The following is a 24,134-nucleotide window of genomic DNA, read 5'->3' as shown; positions in this document are numbered from 1 at the left end:
TTCATGCTTTTCCTTTACTGGAAACCAGAGTGGTACAAAATGTTCTACATGGAAGTAGTGGTATGTTGTATCCGTCATTACCTCTTCTTTCCAACTTCAGTGTTGAAATGAAATATAGTGGATACAAATCTGAACAGTTGGTGGAATGGGATTTTTTTTTCTAGGATGGGATAGTTTATTTCGTCAGTGGGACTAGCAAGGATGTTAAAGGTACCAGATTTTCTTTTGAACATTAGCTTTTTTTTTTTTTTTTTTTGCTTTCTTTTTTAATCACTATCAATCACAATACTAGATGTATGTTCCATGACTGGCTTAAGTCGTTCCAGAATTTGGATGGGAGATTTCTCTCATACTAACTGGCAAGGAAAGTGGTCGATCTCAATATTAATACTTAAAAAATTGTACAGTGATCGGGGGAAAGGGGTCATCTGGATACTAGCATATGTTTCTTGCTGGTTATACAACATTTATACTTCATGTTCTTTGTGAACTTTACTTTCTGGAATATATTTTTTTCATCAAAAGTTTATTAGATAAAGAGGCAGTGTAGTACTGCAGTATATTTTCCTGAATTGCAGCCTTGATTATCATACTTCACAGTTCTTAAAACTTTAATTTGGTACCTTTTTCTTAATTTCGTAAGCTGTGAACTTTATGGGCTTTAAGCTGAGCACATTTTTTGAAATAAATTTGTTTTCTTTACTCATCCAGTTTTTAATGGTAGTTTGACTTCTAAAAAATTTTTTACTTCTTTTCATGAATCAATGAATCAATGAATTGAGCTTTTCTTTGCTGGTATTTATTAATCATTCATTAATAAAGTTATAGAAGTAGCATATGTTAAGAATACCAGGAGTGAGACTGACTAGGTTCAAATTCTAGCTTACCAGTTACTAGTTGTATGTTAGTTATGCACACTGTCTTGCTTTATTTCCTCATCTCTGAAGTGGGGATGGTACCCATCTAACAGGGTTTTAACTGAGTTAATTCTTAGGTATTATTTAAAAGACACTGTGCTTGGCATACAGTAAAGCACTAAAGCTTTAGTTGCTATTACTGTTTTTCTTATTATGATGAAATACACATATGAAGCTTACCATTTTAACCTTTTTTTTTTTTTTTAAAGATTTTATTTATTTACTTGTCAGAGATAGAGGGAGAGAGAGCGAGTGAGCACAGGCAGACAGAGAGGCAGGCAGAGGCAGAGGGAGAAGCAAGCTCCCTGCTGAGCAAGGAGCCCGATGTGGGACTCGATCCCAGGGTGCTGGGATCATTACCTGAGCCGAAGGCAGCTGCCCAACCAACTGAGCCACCCAGGCGTCCCCATTTTAACCATTTTTAAGTTTACATTTCAGTAGCATTAAATACATTCACAGTGTTTTGTAGTCATCACCAGTATCCCAAAACTTTTGTATCACCTAAAACAAAATTAACCATTAGCAGTAACTCTCCTTTACTCCCTCCTACTAGCCCTGATAACCTGTATTTTACCTGTGATCATTCTGTAGGATGAATCTGAACTTCATTCTCTTTTGTTATTATTAATAGCTTAATATGTCATTGTATTTTTTTTTTTTTTAATTTTTTTTTTTTTTTTATTTTTTTTTTTAAAGATTTTATTTATTTATTTGACAGAGAGAAATTACAAGTAAGCAGAGAGGCAGGCAGAGAGAGGAGGAAGCAGGCTCCCTGCTGAGCAGAGAGCCCGATGCGGGACTCGATCCCAGGACCCTGAGATCATGACCTGAGCCGAAGGCAGCGGCTTAACCCACTGAGCCACCCAGGCGCCCCTGTCATTGTATTTTTATACCACATTTTGTTTATCCATTCATCTATCCATGGATACTAGTAGAGTTTCCATGTTTTGGTGCTTGGGAGTATTGGTATTTGAATCCCTGTTTTCAGTTATTTTGGCTATATATCTAGGAGTGGAATTGCTGAATCACTGTAATTCTCTTCAGCTTTTTGAGGAACTTGTCACTTTTTAATTTTCTATTATTTTTTTAAAAGATTTTATTTATTCATTTGACAGGCAGAGATCAAAAGTAGGCAGAGAGGCGGACAGAGAGAGAGAGAGGTGGAAGCAGGCTCCTTGCTGAGCAGAGAGCCCGATGTGGGGCTTGATCCCAAGACCCTGGGATCATGACCTGAGCTGAAGGCAGAGGCCTTAACCCACTGAACCATCTGGGTGCCCCATCACTGTTGTTTTTATTATCATTATCATCATTTGGTAAAATTATGGATGACTTTTTTTTTTTTTAGAAATTATTTTTATTATTCAGGGGCTATTACCATTGTGGTATGCATGTTTGTTGGAAGCTGTGTGCATAATTATCCACTCCTTGGATTGAAATTTCTGGTGTGGAGTATTACATTTAAAACTGTAGAGCTGGGCTTGTCTGCTTGCTCGCTTGCTCTCTCTTTTTTTTAAAGTAAGCTCCATGCCTAGTGTGGAGTCCAAAGCAGTGCTCAAATGACCGTGAGATCACAACCTGAGCTGAGAGCAAGTCACTTGGCCAACTGACTGAGCCCACCCAGACACCCTAGAATTTCCTTCCTTTTTGAGACTGAGTAGTATTTTTTTTTTAATTAAATTTATTTATTTTCAGCATAACAGTATTCATTATTTTTGCACCACACCCAGTGCTCCATGCAATCTGTGCCCTCTATAATACCCACCACCTGGTACCCCAACCTCCCACCCCCCCACCACTTCATTCCCCTCAGATTGTTTTTCAGAGTCCATAGTCTCGAGACTGAGTAGTATTTTATTGTGTGTATGAATTCCATTATTGACTCATCTACTGATAGATGCTTGGGTTGTTTCCATATATTAGCTGTTGTAAGCAATTCTGTTATGCACAAATGTATAAATGTCTCTTCCAGACCCTGTTTTCAATTCTTTTGCATATATACACAGAGATAGAATTGATAGATCATATAGTAATTCTATTTTTAATTTTTTTGTGGAACTGCCATACTGTTTTCCACATCTTGCCTGCTCTTTTAAAATTGAGGGCAAAATAAAAATCAAAATTACAAAATAGGTGAAGTAATACATTGTACTAATAACAATCTATCTTGACAAGCCCAACTGAACTATGAGTAAATATAAATAATTTTAATTCCTTTACTTTTTTCCTTTTTTCCCCCTGGAGAATGGGTCATTCATTCATTCATTTATTCAGGCAACCTATATGGAATGTCTACTGTATATGTCTTGAAGTTTGGGGTTTCAGCAGTGAAAGAAACAAATCCCTGCCCTCATGAAACATACAAACTCTTGGTTTTCTTTTCTTTCTTTCTTTTTTTTTTTTAAGAGTTTATTTATTGACAGAGACACAGAGAGGGAACACAAGCAGCAGGAGAGGGAGAGGGAGAAGCAGGCTTCCCGCTGAGCAGGGAACCTGATGCAGGGCCAGAGCCTAGGACCCTGGGATCATGACTTGAGTGGAAGGCAGACACTTAACCATCTGAGACACCCAGGTGCCTCAAACTATTGGTTTTCTAAAAATACTTTTTCCTAGAATAGAGTATTACTAGAGATGAAGTGTCAAACAATTTAGCAATTTCTTCAGGTAGAAAAAAATTGCTTTTGAGGTACATTTAAGTAATTGTGGTGCTTTTAACCAATGTAGTAACTTTATGAAGTAATGTCTAAGAGGTGGGAATTTAAAATTTTCCATTGCTTTCCCATTAGGAAGGCAACCTGGTTTTAGTACATTTGACTGGGAGTCAAGAGGTCTAGGTTCTAGTCCTGACTTTATCATGTAGTATTTGGTATTCGCTTGGAATTTTGTCCCTCCTCACTTTTTTATATAACTTTTTTTTTTTTTTTTTTTAAATGTAAGTTCTGCACCCAGCATGGAGCCCAGTGCGGGGCTTGAACTCAATAATCATGAGATCAAGACCTGAACTGAGGTTTAAGAGTCAGATCCTTAACCCACTGAGCCACCTGGGCACTGCTCACCGGGGAGGCTCTCTCTCCTTCTGTTGCTCCTGCTGCTTATTCTCTCTCATTCTGTCTCTGTCTAATAAATAAAACGAAAGAAAGAGAGAAGGAGGAATGAAGGATTTCTTTCTTTCTTTCTTTCTTTTTTTTTTTACTGTTCTTAAAGGATTTTGATTACTGTTAGGCTAGTAACTATTTCAGTATCATTTTTTATACTGGTAATATCCAGTATATCCTCTTGATTTGTGTTTCCTGATGTGAACTGAATATTTGTCACTTCAAACTTCATTTCTAAAGACAAATTCATTCTTTTAATTAATTAATTAATTAATTTATTTTGCAATTAAATATTTATTGAACAAATGCAGAATAAATGAAACAAGGGGGGCTTTTAACCTGAAGATATAATGAACATCTCCCAATATTTAGAGGGTATCACACGACAACTGAAAGACTTGTTCAGTATTTCTCCAAAAGGCAGAACTTACACCAAAGGATAAACAGAAGCAATCAGTAGGCCGCAGGATAGTTGAACAAAGTGGATCACTTATTGTTATAGCTTCTTTGCCGGTAGAATGCATTCCACCCTAGGTTTCCCTTCTTCTTAAGGGAACATTATTACATTGAATATGTCACCTGAAGGTCTTAAATAGTTGCCTTTTCATGGCAAGCCCTCCACTGTCAGCAATGGATGTACTCCCACTATCAGGAAGAAATCTGCAGTTCACAAACAGGTTTACTGAGGAAATGGTCTTTGGTTCCTCAGCTACGCTTCAGCCTTCCATAGGAGTGATGTGCAGGAGGTGAGGAGAAAGGAGAGCATCTTCTCTGAAGGGGGGTGCCTCAGAGTCCCCAGCAGCTCAGAGACGGCCTCTGGGGACTGTCCTTCTCAAACCGCAATGAACCGCTGTAATGAGCTATGGGTGCAGAGGGGAGTGTGTGGTGCGCTGGAGCAGAGGGACAAACAGCTGACAACCACTGACTACACGAAGCAGGAGAGCTGTACTTTGTAAGTCACTAGGAAATATAAACTGCGTAATACTGATGGGCTCCATTCAAACTGTCCAATATTACAAAAGGAGAATTGCTTCAACAACTATTCCGCATAATGTTTAAGGACAAAATATATATAATATACTTTATATATGTATTTTATCACATACTCAGTAAGGAATGCTGAGGTGCTTCATCCGTCCAAGAAATTGAAAATAAAAATTTTACATTTCTCTATCTGTCAGTATACAGGATTCCGAAGGTGAATCTTGAACTCAGAATGATGTATCAGTTTTCGAGGAAAGCCACATAATTGGTCAGTCTGGCTAACTGCTGTTCGTTGGGGATCGGGGGCACTGGGGCAGGCTCTGATAAGGGAATAAACCGGTTAAAAGATGCATCCAGGGCCCCTGCAACTGGCTTTTTGGGCATAACCATTCTTGTGGTGGAGTCGGCTTGCCATCCTTGTTCTAATATACCTTTCACAGCCTCTTCCACAGGGAGCCCGACAAAGGCTGCGAAGTCATCAGCGATGATGGAGGTGTAGGCTTGTGAGACCAGGGCGAAGGCTCTTCTCCTCGTTGCGTCTCTAAGTGCTTCCATGATTGGCTGGACCGTCTCAGACCACTGGTGTGTGTTGATGGTTGTATAGATCCCAGGGAAATCTCTCTGCCAGATTCTTTGTCCTACTGACCAAATTCCCCCAAGTTCAGAATTGGCAGATTTTATAGCAGGTGGTATCCGTTTCCAAAGATATCTTGCATTATTCATGTCATTGTGGAGCAGATACAAAGCTAACAGCTGACCATACACTGGGGGAGTAGCAATTCCTCCAGGAGCCTCGAGCTCCTGGTTCTCGCACTGATCCAGCAACTTTTTGAAGCTAAAGGCACTTTCCGCCATCACCGCCACTGGTATCTTCCCGGCCGGTCCCCTATTTATTTATTTTTTAAAAGACTTTATTTGTGGGGGCATCTGGGTGGCACATGGTTGTCTGCCTTCAGCTCAGGTCATGATCCCAGTGTCCTGGGATCAAGCCCTGCATCGGACTCCCTGCTCGGTGGGAAGCCTCCTCCTTCTCCCACTCCTGCTTGTGTTCCCTCTCTCGCTGTGTCTGTCTCTGTCAAATAAATAAAATCTTAAAAAAAAAAAAAAAGACTTTATTTGTGGGTGGGGGGTTTGTAGGGAAGTACGAACAAGCAGGGAGAATGGCAGAAGAAGAGGGAGAAGCAGGCACCCTGCCCAGCAGGGAGTCTGATGCAGGGCTGAATCCCCAAACCTTGGGAGCATGACCTGAACTGAAGGCCCATGCTTAATGGACTGAGCTACCTAGGTTCCCCCAAACAAATTCATTATTGTTCCTTATTATTTTGCCTTTATCATCCCTTCATCTCAGTGAATGCCATCCTCTAAATACACTCAGCCTAAGCAAAAAACCCGAGTCATCTGATTTTCTATTGTTTGATCCTTATTTAATCAGTCATCCATATGTTTTTTCTCTACCTCTTATATCTTGAATCTGTCCCTTGTTCTCTAATCTGTCCTTGTTTGTATATATTCTTTTCTTTGTACAGAATATCTTTCATTTATTGTGATTGGCAAACCTCCTCTATAAAACCTTCAACATCTCTTTTGGCAGAGCAAAATAAATGACTCCTGAGTCTCTGCTCCTAGACCACGTGAGATCAAGTCTCTGTTGTACGTCTGTAGTTCTATAGTTTCATATTTGATAATCTATATAAGAGACTCTATTACGTTTTCTGGGAACATAGCCACAACAAATTTCAAAAGTAAGTCTATGCCTATGGACAAGTTAGTTTGCAAGAATGTATTTTCTTTCTTTTCATTCCTTCATTTCTTATTTTCTTTTTCTTTCATTTTATTTATTTATTAGACAGGGATAGAATGAGAACAAGGGGAGAGGCAGAGGGAGAGAGGGGCTCCCCAATGAGCAGGGACCCTGATGCAGGGCTCAATCCTAGGACCTGAGGTGAAGGCAGATGCTTAGGTGACTCAGCCACCCAGGCACCCAAGATTGTATTTTCTAAAAAGAAAAATAGTGGAATGTATGCTTAAATGATTTTATACAGAAAATGAGTCTCGGGGCACCTGGGTGGCTCAGTTAAGCATCTGACTTCGGCTCAGGTTATGGTCCCGGGTCCTGGGATCGAACCCCACATCAGGCTCCCTGCTCAGCTGAAAGCCTGCTTCTCCCTCTCCCACTCCCCCTGCTGTATTCCTTCTCTCCCTGTCTCTCCGTGAAATAAATAAATAAAAATCTTGGGGAAAAAAAAAAAAAGAAAGAAAATGAGCCTTTTCAACAAACATTGTAAGCATAATAATTCACTCAGTAAGAGAGTATTTACTCTAGATATTGGGAAGGAGGGGCCTAGCAATCTGAGGAGGAAGTGTAGGATTTGAAAAACTCAGTGGTATTTTCCTGGCCACCCAAAGATATTAAAAGACCCAGATGTGCTCTATTTGTGAAAATGCAGTGGCCAAATTTGTATAGGATTTCTGCACCTATTCAGAGACTCAAGTACCTCTTAGTTACTTGTTTCTTCCTACCAGCTATTTTCCATCTGTATTTTTTTTAAAGCTCTTTGTGATACAACACAGTATTCATAGAATCTTGATGAGTGAAAATTTTCTGTATAAGTAGAATAAAGATTAACTTTTTTTTTTTTTTTTAAGATTTTATTTATTTATTTGACAGAGAGAGATCACAAGTAGGCAGAGAGGCAGGCAGAGAGAGAGGAGGAAGCAGGTTCCCTGCTGAGCAGAGAGCCCGATGTGGGACTCGATCCCAGGACCCTGAGATCATGACCTGAGCCGAAGGCAGTGGCTTAACACACTGAGCCACCCAGGCGCCCCAAGATTAACTCTTCTGATTGACAGATACTCAGAAGTCTTACTTTCCTTCTCCCGTATTACTCCCTTTACTGTTAAGACTCTTAGAGCAAATTAAAGCCTAGTTTCAAATACTTTTCCAGTTTTTTACTCTTCCTCACTAGATAGTCATTTGTTTAATGGTGGGACAGTTCATTGTTTTAATACTTTTGTTCTCTGTGGCTTACCTAAATCTTTTTTCTCCTTCACCCATAATTTCTTTTTGCAACTTGCAGTAGAGCATCATGATAGATAATAATATTACACCACAGGCCTATTTATCTTTCGCATTATCCCTAGAATGTGCTGGAGGCCATGAGGCTGAGGTTAGTTTTTTGATTCCTAATATACTACAATAAATATTTGAACACCGGCTTTTGTGTATTGTTTGAGTATTACTTAGTTTTTGGAGGAACTAAAAGTTCCTGATTTTTTTTGACTTGGAACGGTTTTTTCTTTATTAATAGTTTAAAAATCATTAGGCAATCTTTTTTTTTTAATAGTATTTTTCTTTAGAATGACAAGCATAGGAAATGGATATATATTACCATATGCTTTTTTATTTTTTGAGTGATGTTTGCTCTTAATACCTTCTAATTATTTTATCTTACCCTGAATAGTTAGCTTCTAAATTTAGTTTCCATTCCCCCCAAAACCTGCTTATATTTTCTGTTATTTTCTATGTATTCTATTCTTTCTACTTATTTCTTAAGAGAAAGAAATGTCATCCATATAACTATCTCTTGCCTTGTAGTAAAACTGTAGTAAGAAATCAGGGAAAAGCACAAAACTTGGCATATAGTAAACTTCATTTGAAGAAATGAGTGAATGAATAAGTAGGGAATAAAGCTGAACTCACATGATAGGAATGTGGCCTTGTTTAATGGTACAGTTTATCCTAGGCTCCTTAGCTAAGAGCTAAGGCACACTGGAAAGGAGTGAACAAAAAAATGTGGAGGAAAAAGTATTCTATATTGCTTAAGTAACTGCCTTATGCCACTATATAGTATGTTCCCATTTCTGAAAGTGCATTGTGATTCTCACATTTTAAGCTAATTTATTTCATTGTTTAGGAGAATTCTGAGGCATCTCTAGAGATAATTGGATATATCTCTAGATCCTTACATAATCATAATTACTGTAGTTACAGATATTAAAGTATTCTTATCAGAGCTTAGGCAGAAAAAGTTATGCTTAGTAGGTCTTTACCCTTAGCAGTGAATTTTACTCAGAATCCTAGGAGACAAATTTTTTGAGAAGACTGTTAATATGGTTTTAGTAGAAACACTTGGAAGAGCTCATTATATTGTTTATAGCAATATTTGATTACCTGGGTTTTCGATTATCTAAACTCCTGGCATTTTGTTTCTTTACAAAATTTCCTGGTCAGTTTGCTGATCATTAGCACCTCTACAAGGAGATAAGCACAGAGTGGAAGAGTGTAAATTATAATTTTAAAAGATTTTATTTGACCTTAAAGGTTTGGGGGAGAAGCAAGTTAAAACTGTGGCTAATTATTTACAAATTTCAATGACCAGGGGCGCCTGGGTGGCTGAGTCCTTAAGCATCTGCCTTGGCCTCAGGTCATGATCCCAAGGTCATGGGAAGCCTCTCCTACTCTCCCTGCTTGTGTTCCCTCTCTCGCTCGTGCTCTCTCTCTGTCAAATCAATAAATAAAATCTTAAAAAAAAGCCCAACAAATTGCAATGATCAGTCCTCTTATTAGTATAAATTATACCATAGATTTTAAGTTTTTTTTGGCTACTGTGACAAATATTAAAAATTAGTTTATACCATATATATTTATTTGAAAGAAATTGTACATTGATAAAGCTAACAGTAAAGCATTACACATTTTAATACTCTAGGTTTCTTTTTTTTTTTTTTTTTTTTTTTTTTTTTTAAAAAGATTCTGTTTATTATTTATTTGACAGACAGAGATCACAAGTAGGCAGAGAGGCAGGCAGAGAGAGAGGAGGAAGCAGGCTCCCTGCTGAGCAGAGAGCCCGATATGGGGCTCGATCCCAGGACCCTGGGATCATGACCTGAGCCGAAAGCAGAGGCTTTAACCCACTGAGCCACCCAGATGCCCCTCTAGGTTTCTTTTTAAAAATTGTGGAAAAACCACTTTTTAAAAATTTAATTTAAAGTAATCTCAGCAACCAGCTGGGCATGGTTTGGGGCTTGAACTCATAATTTTGAGATTGAGACCTGAGCTGAGATCAAGAACCGTCAAATAACTGACTGAACCACCCAGGTGTCCCCAAATTCATCATTTTAAAGTATACAATACAATGATATTGAGTACATTCATAGTGTTGTGCAACTATCACCACAGCTTGGTTCTAGAACTTTATCACCCCAAAAGGAAACCCCCATACCTATCAAGCAGTTATTCCATTTTCTCCTCAGTCCAGCCCCTGGCAGCTGGTAGTCTAGCTTTCTGTTCATATGGATTTACCTATTCTGGATATTTCATATAGATGGAATCATAAAATAATACAGCCTTTTTTATTTGATGTCTTTCACTTAGCAAATGTTTTTCAGATTCATCCATGTTGTAGAATGTATCAGTACTTCATTTTTTTTTTATTGTGGTGAAAAATATGTATCATAAAATTCGCATCTTACCCATTCTTAAGTGTACAATTCATTGGTATTAAATATATTAGGAGTGTTTTGTAATCATCACTGCTATTTCCCCAACTTTTCTATCATTCCAGAAAGACAATGTTTACAGTTAACCAATAACTTCCTACTCCTTCCTTCCCCCACCTCCTGGTTACCTCTGTTTTAGCTTTAGTCTATGAATTTGCCTATTCTGGTAACCTCATTTAAGTGGAGTCATACAGTACTGGTCTTTTGTGTCTGTTTTTTTTAATATGTAGCATATAGCATAATGTTATGTTATTCATTCATTTGTAGCATGTATTAGAATTTCATTTCTTTCTATGGCTGAAGAATATTCTCTATTATGATTATATCACGTTTTGTTTATCCATTCATCTGTTCTTGAAGCTTTTTGGCCATTGTGAATAGTGGTCTGCTATGTAGATTCCTTCTCTGCCCCCTCTAGCTTTAATGAGGTTAAGTGAGAAGTAAAAAATTATATATAATTTAGGAGAAAAGGATGATTTGGTTGATATATATACACACACACACGTGTGTGTATATAGATACACACATGTATATATATAGTGAAGTGCGTACCACAGTCAAATAATTAACATATCCATTACCTCACGTAACATATTCTCACCTCCCTTTTTATTTGGTCCTAAAAACATTTAAGATTTACCCTCTTAGTAGATGGCAAGTATGCAATACAAAATTATTAGCTGTAGCTACCATGCTGTATATTAAATCTCCATAACTTACTCATCCTGTGTATCTGAGATTTTGTACCCTTTGATTAATGTTTCTCCATGTCCCGCATTACCCAGCCCCTGGCAACTGCCTTTTTACTTTGTTTTTATGAGTTTGACTCTCTTAGATTTTGCATATAAGTGAGTTCATGTGATATTTGTCAGTCTGTGTCTGGCTCATTATACTTAGCATAATATCCTCCCGTTTCATCCATGTTGTTGCAGATGGCAGGATTTCCTTCTTTCAGTGCTGTGTGTGTGTAATGAAATATTAAATATATCCTAATTTCTTTATTCATTCATCTGTCAATGGACACTTTGTTTTTACCCATACATATATTGGGAGTAATGCGTCAAATGAACATGGAGTGCAGACATCTTTTTGAGATCCTGGTATCTTTTCATTTTCTTGGCTATACCCAGAAGTGGAATTGCTGGATCATCCTCGTCAGCTCATGTTAACTTTGTCTTCTTGATAATAGCAGTTCTAACAGGGGTGAGGTAATATCTCCTGGTTTTGATTGGCTTTTCCCTGATGACTAGTGATGTTGAGTACCTTTCCATATACCTATTGGCCATTTGTGTGTTTTCTCTGGAGATATGTCTGTTCAAATCCTTTGCCTATTTTTTAGTTGGATTATTTGTTTTTTTTTGCTTTTGAGTTGTTTGAGCTATTTGTGTATTTTGAATATTAGCCCCTTATCAGATGTATGGTTTGCAAATATTTTCTCCCTTTTCATAGGTTGTGTCTTCACTCAGCTGATTGTTTTCTTTGCTGTGTAGAAACTTTTTAGTTTAATGTAATCCTACCATCTTTTTGTTTTTCTTACCTTTTGGGGTCCTATTGAAAAAAATCATTTCCTAGGCCAATGTCAAGAAGCTTTCCCCCCGTTTTCCCTCCTGTTTTATTATTTATTTATTTATTTAAAAAGATTTTATTTATTTGACAGAGAGAAATCACAAGTAGGCAGTCAGAGAGGCAGGCAGAGAGAGAGGAAGGGAAGCAGGCCCCCTGCTGAGCAGAGAGCCCGATGTGGGACTCGATCCCAGGACCCTGAGATCATGACCTGAGCCGAAGGCAGCGGCTTAACCCACTGAGCCACCCAGGCGTCCCTCCCTCCTGTTTTATAGTTTCATTTCTTACATTTAAGTCTAATTTATTTTGAGTTGATTTTTGTGTATGGTGTGAGAGAATGGTCAAGTTCCATTCTTTTTCATGTGGATATCCAGCTTTCGCAACACCATTTATTGACGAGACCATTGTTACCTCATTGTGTGTTTTTGGCACTGTTGTTGAAGATCAGTTGACTGTAGTTGCTTGGGTTTATTTCTGGGCTCTATTTTATTTCATTAATCTATGTCTGTTTTTATGCCAATACCATATGTTTTGATTACTGTAGCTTTGTATTGTATTTTGAAATCAGGAAGTGTGATACCTTTAGCTTTGTTCTTTTAGCTCAAGATTGGTTTGACTACTTGGAGTTCATTTTGGTACCATATGGATCTTAAGACTTTTTTTTCCTATTTCTGTGAAAAATGCCACTGGAATTTTGGTAGGATTGCCTTGAATTTGTAGATTGCTTTGGGTACTATGCACATTTAACAGTGTTAATTCTTCCAGTCCATGAGCATGGACTAACTTGCCATTTATTTGTGTCTTTTCAATTTCTCCCATCAATATCATAAGAGTTTTCAGTGTATACATCTTTCACCTCCTCAGTTAAATTTATTCCTAAGTATTTCATCTTTTTTAAAGCTTTTGTAAGTGAGGTTGTTTTCTTAATATTTTTTTGATGCTTCAGTGCAATTAGTTGATTTTTTTGCATATTGGTTTTGTATCCTGCAAATTTACATTCAGTAAATTGTTTATTCTGACAGTTTTTGGTGGAGCCTTAATTTTTTTTTTTTTTTTTTTTTAAAGATTTTGTCTATTTGGGCTAGAGAGAGAGAGAGAGAGAGAGCGAGCACCAGCTGGGGGAGGGGCCGAGGGAGAGGGAGAAGCAGACTCCCAGCTGAGGTGGGAGCCTGACATGGGGCTCCATCCCAGGACCCCTGGATCATGATCTAAGCCGAAGGCTTAACCGACTGAGCCACTTAGGCACCCCTTTGCTGTTCTTTCTACACAAGGTCTTGTCATTTACAAAAATATTTTATTTCTTTTCCGATTTGGATGGCTTTTTAATTCTTTTTCTTGCCCAAGTACTCTGGCTTCCAATGCCATATTGAATAGAAGGGGTGAGAATGGGCATCTTTGTCTTGTCCCTGATCCTAGATGTAAAGCTTTTCAGCTTTTTACCATTGAATATGTTAGCTTGTCATTAGCTATTGAGGTGTTAGCTGTTGAGTTGATCATATGAACTGTGATCATATTGATCCTGTTAATGTAGTGTAATACATTTGTTGATTTGCATATGTTGAAACATCCTTTGCAACCCAGGGATAAATTTGACTTGATCATGGTGTATAATTGTTTAAATGTGCTATTGAATTAGGTTTCCTGATATTTTGCTGAGGATACTTGCATCTATGTTTATCAGGGATATTAGCCTGTAATTCTCTTATCTTGTAGTGTGTCCTTGTCTGGCTTTAATATTGGGGTAATGCTGGCCTTGTAAAATGAATTTGGAAGTGCTCCTTTCTCTTCAGTTTTTTGGAAGAGTTTGAAAAGAAATGGCATTAATTCTTTAAATTACTGAAATAATTTACCGAAGAAGGTCATAGACATTCTTTGTTTAAAGATGTTTGATTACTGTTTCAGTCTTCTTACTTTTTCGTTACTGGTTTGTTCAGATTTTTTATTTTTTCATGAGTAAGTCTTGGTAGATTGTATGATTGTAGGAGTTTATCCATTTCTTCCAGATTCAATTTATTGGCGTGTAATTGTTTGTAGTAGTATTTTAAGATATTTTCCATTTCTTCAGTATCAGTTGCAGTATCTGTCATTATTTTATTTATTTGAATCTTTTTGCTTGATTGGCCTAGCCAAAGTTTTGTCAGTTTTGTTTATCATAAAAAAACAAAAAACAAAAAATAAAAAGCCCACATACTAGTGTCATTGGTTTTTAAAATTGTTTCTCTAGTCTCTGTTTTATTTCTGTTCTAATCGTATTATTTCCTTCTGCTAACTTTGGGCTTAGTTTGTTCTTTTTCTGGCTCCTTGAAGTGTTAAGTTGGATTGTTTATTTGAGGTTTTTCTTTTTTCTCAGTGTAGGTATTGGTTTGAACTTCCCTCTTAGAACCCCTTTTGTGGCAACCCAGAAGTTTTGACATTTTTTTTTCCAGCTTTGTCTCAGTGTTTTTAAAATTTCTCTTGATTTTTGCTTTGACCCATTGGCTGTTCAGGAGCATGTCATTTAATATCCACATTTTTGTGAATGTACCCATTTTCCTCCTGATACTGTTTTCTAGTTTCATACCTTGTGGTTGGAAAAGATGCTAGGTATACTTTTAGTCTGTTTAAATTAGTTAAGGCTTATTTTGAGGCCTAACATGTAATTGATCTTAGAGAATGTTTTGTATGTGCTTGAGAAGATTGTATATTTTGCTGCTGTTGGATGGAATGTTCTATATATTTATTAGGTCTGTTTGATCTGATGTGTTATTGAAGGCAGGCATTTCCTTACTGGTTTTGTATTGGGATGATTTACCCATTTTTGAAAGTGGGTATTGCTGTCTCTGTGTCTTTTCAGTTTGGTTAATAATTACTTTATATATCTAGGTTCTTTGGTGTTCGTTGCATGTGTATTTACAATTATTATATGCTTTTCTTGGGTTGACCCCTTTATTATTACATAATGTCTATCTTTTTTCATAGTTTTTAACTAAAAGTCTATTTTTGTCTAGTAAGTATAAGTACAGCTTATAATAAGTACAATAATAAGTACAGTTTATTATACTAAGTACAGCTGTGATATAATAAGTACAGCTACTTCTGCTCTTTTTTTTTTTTTTAAATTTCAGGTTTGTATTTAAATTCTAGTAAGTTGGGGTACCTGGGTGCCTGAATTGTTTAAGCATCTGATTCTTGATTTCTGCTCAGGTCATGATCTCAGGGTTGTGAGATTGAGCCCCAAAGTGGGTTTTGCACTCAACATGGAGTCCACTTGAAATTCTCTATCTGCCTTTGCCTCTCCCCCTGCTTAGGTACTCCTTCAAAATAAAATCTTTTTTTTTTTTTTTTAAAGATTTCATTTATTCATTTGACAGACAGAGATCACAAGTAGGCAGAGAGGCATTCAGAGAGAGGAGGAAGCAGACCCCCCCACTGAGCAGAGAGCCCAATGCTGGGCTCGATCTCAGGACACTGGGATCATGACCTGAGCCAAAGGCAGAGGCTTTAACCCACTGAGCCACCCAGGCATCCCTCAAAATAAAATCTTAATAAAAATAAATTCTAGCTGGTTATGGACATTGGGGAGGGTACGTGCTATGGTGAGTGCTGTGAAATGTGTAAACCTGATGAGTCACAGATCCGTACCTCGGGGGCAAATAATACATTTTATGTTAATAAAAAAATTCTGGTTTATTAACATATATGGTAAAATTGGTATTAGGTATAGAATTTAGTGATTCATTGCTTAATATAACACCCAGTGCTCATCACAGGTACCCTCCTTAATACCCATCATCCATCTAGCCCATTCCTCACTCACCTCCCTCCGTCAGCCCTCAGTTTGTTTTCTATAGTTAAGGGTCTCTTAAGGTTTCCTTCCCCCTCTTTCTTTTTTATGCCTACCCCTATGTTCATCTGTTTTGTTTTAAATTCCACACAAGAGTGAAATCATGTGGTATTTGTCTTTCTCTGGCTGACTTATTTTGCTTAGCATAATACACTCTATCCACACACTGGAAATGGTAAAATTTCATTCTTTTTGATGGCTGAGTAATATCCTGCTCTCTTTCGTTTACTATTTGCATGGAATATCTTTTTCCATCTGTTTTCAGCCTGTATATGTCCCTGTAGCTAAAGTGAATCTCTTGTAGTGAACATATTAATGGATCTTGTTTTTAATGTACTCACAGACTCATGTTTTTCATGGAAGAATCCATGAAATGTTAAATCCATTAACATTTAAACTATTATTGATACGTAAGGCTTACTGTTGCCATTTTACTGTTTTCTGACTTTTTTATTTCCTTTGTTCCATTCTTCCTTTCTTGCTGTCTTTTCATGATTTAATAATTTTTTAAAAAAATAGTGGTATGCATTGAATCTTTTTTATCTTTTAAGTATCTACTAGAGCTGTTTTCATTTTGGTTGTATGAGGCTTACAGAAAAGCATAACAGCTTATTTTAAGCAGATAACAACATATTCAACACTTGCCCATCCCATCTTTTTTATATTATTGATGTCACAATTTACGTATTTTTATATTGGGTAGTCACTAGCAAAATATTATAGCTATAGGTGTTTTTAATTTAAAAAAATTTTTAAAGATTTTATTTATCCATTTGAGAGAGCATGCGCACAAGAGGTGGGGAGGTGTAGAGGGAGAGTGAGAAGTAGACTGTCCCCCTGAGTAGGGAGCCTGATGCAGAGCTGGATCCCAGAACCCTGAAATCATGACCTGAGTTGAAGGCAGACACCAAACCCACTGAGCCACCCAGGCACTTGCAGCTATACTTATTTTTAATAGTTTTGTTTTTTAACTTTTAATATTAGAGTTGAAAGTGATGTGCACACCATCAGTACAGTATTGGTCTGTATTTGAGTGTATACTTGCCTTTGTTGGTGAGTGTTACAATTTTATATGTTTCTATGTTATTAATTAGTATCCTTTCATTTCAGTTTGAAGAACTCTGTTTAACAGTTCTTGAAAGGCGGGTGTGATAGTGAGTAACCGCCCTCAGCTTTTGTTTGGGGAAGTCTTTGTCTCTTGTTTTGTGAAAGTTTCTTTTTTAAAAAACTAATACTTTTTGTTTTTTTAAAGATTTATTTATTTGACGAAAAGCACACGTAGGCAGAGTGGCAGGCAGAGGGAGAGGGAGAAGCAGGCTTGCTGATGAGCAGGAACAGTGTTGGGCTCCATCCCAAGACCTTGGGATCATGACCTGAGCTGAAGGCAGACACTTAACCAACTAAGCCACCTAGATGCCCCAATACTTTGTTATTTTTTTTTTTCTTACTTTGAGAAATTTTAAATTGTTAGAAAAACTGAGTAGAAAGTAGAGAGTTCCCATATACCCTCTCTCATTCCCTCCAGTTTTCTCTAGTATTGTTATCATTCATTAGTGTAGTATATTTGTTATGGTTGATGTGCCAGTATTGATATAGTATTACTAACTATAAATTCCATAGTTAACAATAGGGTTTATTCTTTGGGTTGTGAAAATGTGTATGTATCCACCATTGCAGTATTATACTGAATAGTTTCACTGCTCTAAAAATACCCTGTGCTCCACCTATTGATTTCTCTCTCTCCCCCCTGAACTCCTGTTAATCACTGATCTTCTTACTGTCTCCCTAATTTTCTCTTTTCTAGAATGTCATATAGTTGAAATCATACAATGTGTAGCCTTTCAGATTGGCATTTTTCCATTAGCAGTATTTGTGTAAGTTTCCTTTTGTAAATTTCTTTTCATGGTTTGATAGCTTGTTTCTTTTTATTACTGTGTAATATTTTGTTATGTTGACGTATCACAGTTCATCCATTCATCTATGGAAGAATATCTTGCTTCCAACTTTTGGTAATCATGAATAAAGCTACTATAAACGTTTGTGCAACTTTTTGTGTGGACCTAAGTTTTCAACTCATTTAGGTAAATTGCCTTTTTAACCTTTATACTTAGGCACACACATTTTTATATATCTGTAAAGCTTGTTTTTACTTAATTGTAATAAGATTTTGTCTTGCTCTTTAACTTTAAGATACTGTAAACAGACCATATTTGTCCATTTTCTAAAAGTACTTAATATTCTAATGAAAAAAGTGGATGTGGCTTACCATTCTTTTGTTATTGGTTAACTGCTTTTTAATTTTTTCTCCCTAAAATAAAATGCTTTTGTGCTTATAGATTTCCCCTTTTTCTATTGCTTTAGTATATATTTCAAGGAGAAATTCCAAAGAGTAGGGTTATTAGGTCAAGAAGTCAAGGCCATTTTTTTAGGTAGTTCTTTATGTACTAGGACTGCAGATCCAGATCCTGTTCTGTGTACACTGGAGATTTACTGCAGTTTATATTGCTATCCAGAAATGAGTAACACTGGTTATATGTATAATTCTGAGGTCTAACTTTTTTGTTTTTAAGCTTCTCAGTGGTTTCACTTAAGAAAGTGGTGATACTGTGTTCTTTTGAAAACTCAAGAAATTAATGTTTGTCATCTGGATCTTCTGTTTCTTGATTACTTCAGAACTTCATGTAATAGTTTATTGAAGGCCTTAGATATAGTTTTGATACATGCTTAATTTCCTCTTATTATGTTATAGCCTGAGTGTGCATTTAGTCTAGTTAAATAAGATTCTTTCACATATACTTTTATAGGCAGGGAAACAGGCTTTCCTTGAGACAGCATGCTCTTGGATATAGCCCTAAGGGTAATAATTAAACTCTTGAGACCTGCAGTAACTTCTTTTGCAAGTTAACTACCAGTAGAATTACTGGATCAATTTTTTCTCTTTTTTTTGTAGGTCATAAAATTGGATGTTTTGAAGTTATATTTCAAATACAGAAATTTAAAGTTAGGAAAATACATTTCTAGCTAAACCATGTACCCTTATTTTTGGTACAAAAAAATTGGTCAGCATTACTGTGCATATTTTTGGCCTATTTTCATTTCTACTTAGGGCATCATGGCTGAATGGAGAAAGTGTGAAGGACCGGAGTTTGAATTCTATTCTACTTGCCAGCTTCGTCGAGGCTTTGAGTTACCTGCTCAACCTGTTTGAGCCTCAGACTCTTCAGCTGTAGAAGAGAAGTATTGAATCTTTGCAGTTGTTTTGAAGAATAAATCAGAGAATGGGTACTTGACAGCATGTGTTTATATTAAATAACATGTATTTATTTCTGTTTGAAATTGTGGTCTCCTTTTATTAGATATTCAGTATCTAAATACTTTTTCTTTCAGCACACTTTTTTTTTAAAGATTTTATTTATTTATTTGACAGAGAGAGATCACAAGTAGGCAGAGAGGCAGGCAGAGAGAGAGGGGGAAGCAGGCTCCCTGCTGAGCAGAGAGCCCGATGCGGGGCTCCATCCCAGGACCCTAAGATCATGACCTGAGCTGAAGGAAGAGGCTTTAACCCACTGAGCTACCCAGGTGCCCCTCAGCGCACTTTTTATAGTTCTTTTCATAGTTCATAGTTCAGGTTTTTTTTTTTTTTTTAAAGAGTGTTATTAATTTGTCATGTAGAAAATACGTGTTTGTTATCAGGCTTTAGGTTTTCTGCTGAATTGTGTTTCAAAACCAGTTAGTTCCTCCTGGAATTGGTATGAAGTTGTCTTCATGGTGTTATTTATAATTTCCAAGTTTACCATATAGAAAGATGGGTTGTTAAAGAAATGCTGGAAAAGGACTACACCAGTGAGTTGTTTATTAGTCTTCCTTTAATGGAAGAAACACAGTTTGTTACACAAACTGACTTTCCTTCCTTCTTTCTTTAAGGATTTTATTATTTATTTAGTTGCCAGAGAGAGAGAGAGAGAGAGAGAGCGAGAGCGAGCGCGCACACAAGTTAGGGAAGCAGCAGACTGAGGGAGAACCAGGCTCCTCACTGAGCAAGGAGTCCAGTGCAGGACTCAGATGCTTAACAACTGAGCCACCCAGTGTCTAGGAGCCACCCAGGCGTCCTAGACTTCTATTCATTTGGGAGCACATGTAGCTAGGGTTGGGGGGATGCAGAGGGGAGGCTTAGAAGAGAGAGGGAGAGAGAATCTTAAGTACGCTCCACGAGATCATGACCTGAGCCAAAATCAAGAGTCCTATGCTTTAATTGACTGAGCCACCCAGGTGCCCCTACAAATTGACTTTTTACCACAGCATTACCCCTACTCTTTCTATAGTCTTACTTGGAATTGAGGATTTGGTCAGTGTCTTAGAGTTGCTATATGTCATATTCACTTTTTTTGATTATTTTTTCTATTCAGGGGTGGAAGTAAATATTAGGATATTATCAATACTTGATTTTAATGTGTTATTCCCTTATGGGCACACCTTAGTAACTTTTATTATTTTCTGTTTTATTTATAAATTGAATTTAATTTTCCATGTTGGGCCAAAAAAAGGTTTAATTCTGTCATTTCTTGTTTTAGAGAAAACCAAAACAACTCCTTTTTCCCTGACCAGGGATATATATATCTATATATCTATATAGATATATAGATATATTTTAAGATTACATTTATTTATTTGACAGCAGTAGAGAGATAGCGAGAGCAGGAACATGAGCAGGGGGAGTGGGAGAGGGAAAGCAGGCTTCCTGCTGAATAGGGAGCCTGATGTGGGGCTTGATCGCAGGACCTGAGCCTGAGCTGAAGGCAGACACTTAATGACTGAGCTACCCGGGTACCCTGGGAATTTGTATTTTTGTTCCTTTTTATTGTGTAAAGAGTGTCTGGGAGAATTCCAGAGCCTAAAAGAATAAAATACTAAATAAGTAAATACGTGAATTCTCCAGCCTGGAGAAATCATCTTATCTAAGGTTAGTAATTACGCTGGTCCCTCCTTTCTCCCTAGGTGATGACCTTTTGGGGGTCAGTGAAGTCTGCTACTCAGAACTATCTGGCAGCTCCATAGGCATGTTTATTAAAGGAGTGGGTACAGTTAAGAGATTTTCTTCTGGTTGAATGGTGAAGCCATTTTCGTGAATATTTTTCTCTATTTTGATCTGGGACTAAATTTCTGTATTCATATTCTTTTGAAAAGCAAAGGAACACTTTTATTAAAAATGGAAATTAATAGTTGCATTAATTAATAACAACAAAAAGTCCATCTTTATTAAGTATATTTGGGGGCAGGTCACTTAAAGTTTTTGAGTGAGATACTCTCTTGCAAGATTTCTTTTTTAATTTTATATTGCCATATAAAAATTCTTTTTAGGGGGATGACTTACATAAAGGCTTTGGGGGGCAGTAATAGAGTTGGAAGGGAAAAAATTTTTTAAAGATTTTATTTATTTGAGAGAGACAGAGAATGAAAGAGTGTACAAGTTCAGGGAGAGGGACAGAAGGAGAAGCATGCTCCCCGCTGAGCAGGGAGCCCAGTTGTATGGCTTCATCCCAGGACCCTGGAATCATTACTTGAGCCAAAGGCAGACACTTAACTGAGTCACCCAGGCACCCCAGAGTTGAAAGGAAAATCCTAAGTTAGAAAACATGAATTCCTTCAGAAGACATTTGAAAATTTATTTTGTGTCAGGAAGTGTAACTTGGCTATGGATTTAAAAGGTGATTAAAGTGCTGCTCTCTATTCTTATTCTTATGCTTATTATTATGCTCCTATTCTAGTGGGAACAGTAGGTAAGTAAGGAAACAGTGGGTTGCTGCAGATGAAACCATGATAACACACAGAGGTAATTACCCTGTCTTAGGATGCTTCCTGGAGGAGATGGGGATGGATACCTGACTGGAGTTCTGAAAAAGGAGAAAGTTAGTAAAATGAAAGTGGAGGTGGTTCCAGACCGCGTGCAACATGGAAGACACCTGGAGAGACGAGAGGGAGCTGAGTACATTGGGTAGTCTAAAATTTAGTGTACCTGAAGTGGCTTTCTGGTAAGGAGAAGATTGGATGCTTTCTGTGCTGCACTGAGGAGTTTTTACTTTATTCTGCAAGCTGTGAGCAGTCATTTTAAGATCTTAAGTAGGGGTGAGACATTACCTTGTTTTAACTTGAGCTTAATTAAGTGGTTTTAAAATTACAAATATAAAAATATGTTTGTCTTGACATGATGAAAGACTTGATGAAAATTTAAAGAATCAAAATCACACTCCACTATCTCAGTTCATTTCTTGTCTGCTGAAGGCTTTTGTTTAGCTCAGGTGTTAGCAAACTTTTTTGGTCTCAGGGCTCCTTTATACTCTTAAAAGTCAAGTACTTAATTCCATGCACAACCTTAATTCTCTTTTGACATGTTTCATAATATAGTTACAGGTTCCAGGGATTAAGTGTAGACATCTTTGGTAGTGGGAGACATTATTCCACTTTACAACCATAATTTACTTAACTTCTTTTTAAAATGATTGATTGATTGAGCAAGGCAGAGGGAGATAGAATCCCAAGCAGACTCCACACTGGGCATGGAGCCTGATGAGGGGCTTGATCCCATTCCCTGAGATCATGACTTGAGCTGATATCAAGAGTTCGACACTTAACCAACTGAGCCACCCAGGTGCCCCTACTTACCTTACCTGGGATCGGGGCTCGATCCCAGGACCCTGGGATCATGGCCTGAGCCGAAGGCAGAGGCTTTAACCCACTGAGCCACCCAGGCGCCCCTTACCTTACCTTTTATTTTATTTATTTATTTATTTATTTTTTCTTACCTTACCTTTTAAAAAGAGAGGAATTTTTAGGTGGAAGTTTCAGGTCTGACTTGGTTGCCAAACTTAATTCTTATCTCTAGATTGAAAATTTTCTTTTGAATACATATCCTTCTGTTTAACTTTTTCAAAAGGTAATTTAAGCCACTGTTTTCTGATATTCTGATAGCCATTTTCTTACTGGCGAGGATTCCTCTCAGTGCCTTTTATATTTTCCATTTACCTAAGCTTGAGAAGAGGCAAAAAAAATTTTTTTTAAAGAGTTAAAAAATAAACGTTACCATGTTGTGGTTATTGTTTAATGCAGAAAAAGAGGGTGTCTGGAAACAGTTCCAGAATTGTGGCCTTGGATAGTTTTTAAAATTTTTGTTTTGGGTCACTTGTTCCATTTTAGAAAATCTTTATTAAACCAAAATCTAATGGTGTTATGTTTTTCTGTATCTTGTTTCTGGTGCCTTCTGGCCACTCTTGGGTTAATAGGGGGATATGTCATCTGATCTGTCAATTTATATAATTTTTTTTTTCAATTTCCTTCATGGTGTGAGAAGAAATATAACAAGGAAGAACAGTGAATTTTTTAGGTTTGGTAAAGAAAGAGTTCTTTAGGATAGGATAAACCCAAATTGTGACACCTTTTTGTTCTGCTATTTGCATAATTTTATAGATGGAAATAGATGAACATACTTGTAATCTAAGCATTGGGATACTATATTAATCATTGCTCTCTAGGGGAAACCTGGAGATTTCCTCATCTGTAAAATGGATATGATAAATTTTGTTTTAGGGTAGGGTTGTGAAATGTAGCCTGCAGGCTCATGAGCTAAGAATGGTTTTTACATTTTTGAATAGTTTTGAAAAGTTATTTTGTGACATATGACTGTAAATGATATGACATGTATATTTCAATGTCCACGAATAAAACTTAATTCGTATACAGCCATATCCATTCACTTATGTATTGTCTAAGGGCAATTTTGCACCATAGTGTCAGAGTTAAGTAGCTGTACCAGATGCCTTTTAGGGCCTGCAAAGTCTAAAATGTTTACTATTAGGACTTTTACAGAAAAAGTTTGTTGATCCTGCCTGAGGGTCCTGAACACTGACTAGTTCTTGTATGCTCTTGAAGCTGTTTCCCCAGATGCTTATTAAGTGGTTAAAAATTAAATGGTCAACGACTATCTAAAGGGACATTATGATGTCTACTACTAGAGATAAACATTGATATGTAATTTATTTTCATTTATTTCTAAAGGAATGTGCTACTATTGAAAGACAGGTGTATTCATTTGCTAGGGTTTCCATAAAATACCACAGACTGGGTGGCTTAAACAACAGAAATTTATTTTCCCACAATTGTGGAGGCTAGAGGCCCAAAACCAAGGTGTTGGCAGTTTTGGTTTTTCCTGAGGTCTCTCTTCATGGCTTGTAAACAGTTTCTTTATTGCTGTGTCCGCATATG

At 37.0% G+C, this 24,134-nt stretch overlaps 2 protein-coding genes across 6 annotated transcripts in view; one reads left to right on the top strand and one right to left on the bottom strand.

The window, feature by feature from the left end:
- Nucleotides 1-24,134, top strand: part of ADIPOR2 (adiponectin receptor 2) — a 101,595-nt gene that overhangs the window by 18,112 nt on the left and 59,349 nt on the right. Inside the window, exon 1 of one of the 5 annotated variants that reach the window (XM_059184406.1) lies at nt 5,437-5,575. The exons of the other annotated variants lie outside the window; for them this stretch is intronic. The gene's annotated coding sequence lies outside the window, so the exon portion shown is untranslated. Of the gene's footprint in view, nt 1-5,436; nt 5,576-24,134 lie in introns of those variants that run through there. 5 annotated transcript variants of the gene reach the window in all.
- On the bottom strand, nt 4,284-8,078 carry LOC131839696 (COP9 signalosome complex subunit 8-like). The gene is made up of 2 exons (XM_059187457.1): nt 8,023-8,078; nt 4,284-5,879 (listed from the first exon to the last, which is right to left on the bottom strand). Exons 1-2 carry the CDS (start codon nt 8,076-8,078, stop codon nt 5,234-5,236), a joined length of 702 nt encoding a protein of 233 aa, XP_059043440.1. The 3' UTR covers nt 4,284-5,233.

The sequence above is a fragment of the Mustela lutreola genome, chromosome 8 (genome assembly GCF_030435805.1).
Source record: "Mustela lutreola isolate mMusLut2 chromosome 8, mMusLut2.pri, whole genome shotgun sequence".
NCBI classification, from domain to species: Eukaryota; Metazoa; Chordata; class Mammalia; order Carnivora; family Mustelidae; genus Mustela; species Mustela lutreola.
This window is presented reverse-complemented; position numbering and strand designations above follow the sequence as displayed.

Bases quoted from the DNA above. Each gene is read 5' to 3' on its own strand.
- LOC131839696 (XM_059187457.1), bottom strand. From the start codon at position 8,078: ATGCTCTACTGCAAGTTGCAAAAAGAAATTATGGGTGAAGGAGAAAAA. The intron at 5,880-8,022 runs GTAAGCCACAGA...ATAAATAAATAG, and splicing joins GAAGGAGAAAAAAGATTTAG to GGGACCGGCCGGGAAGATAC.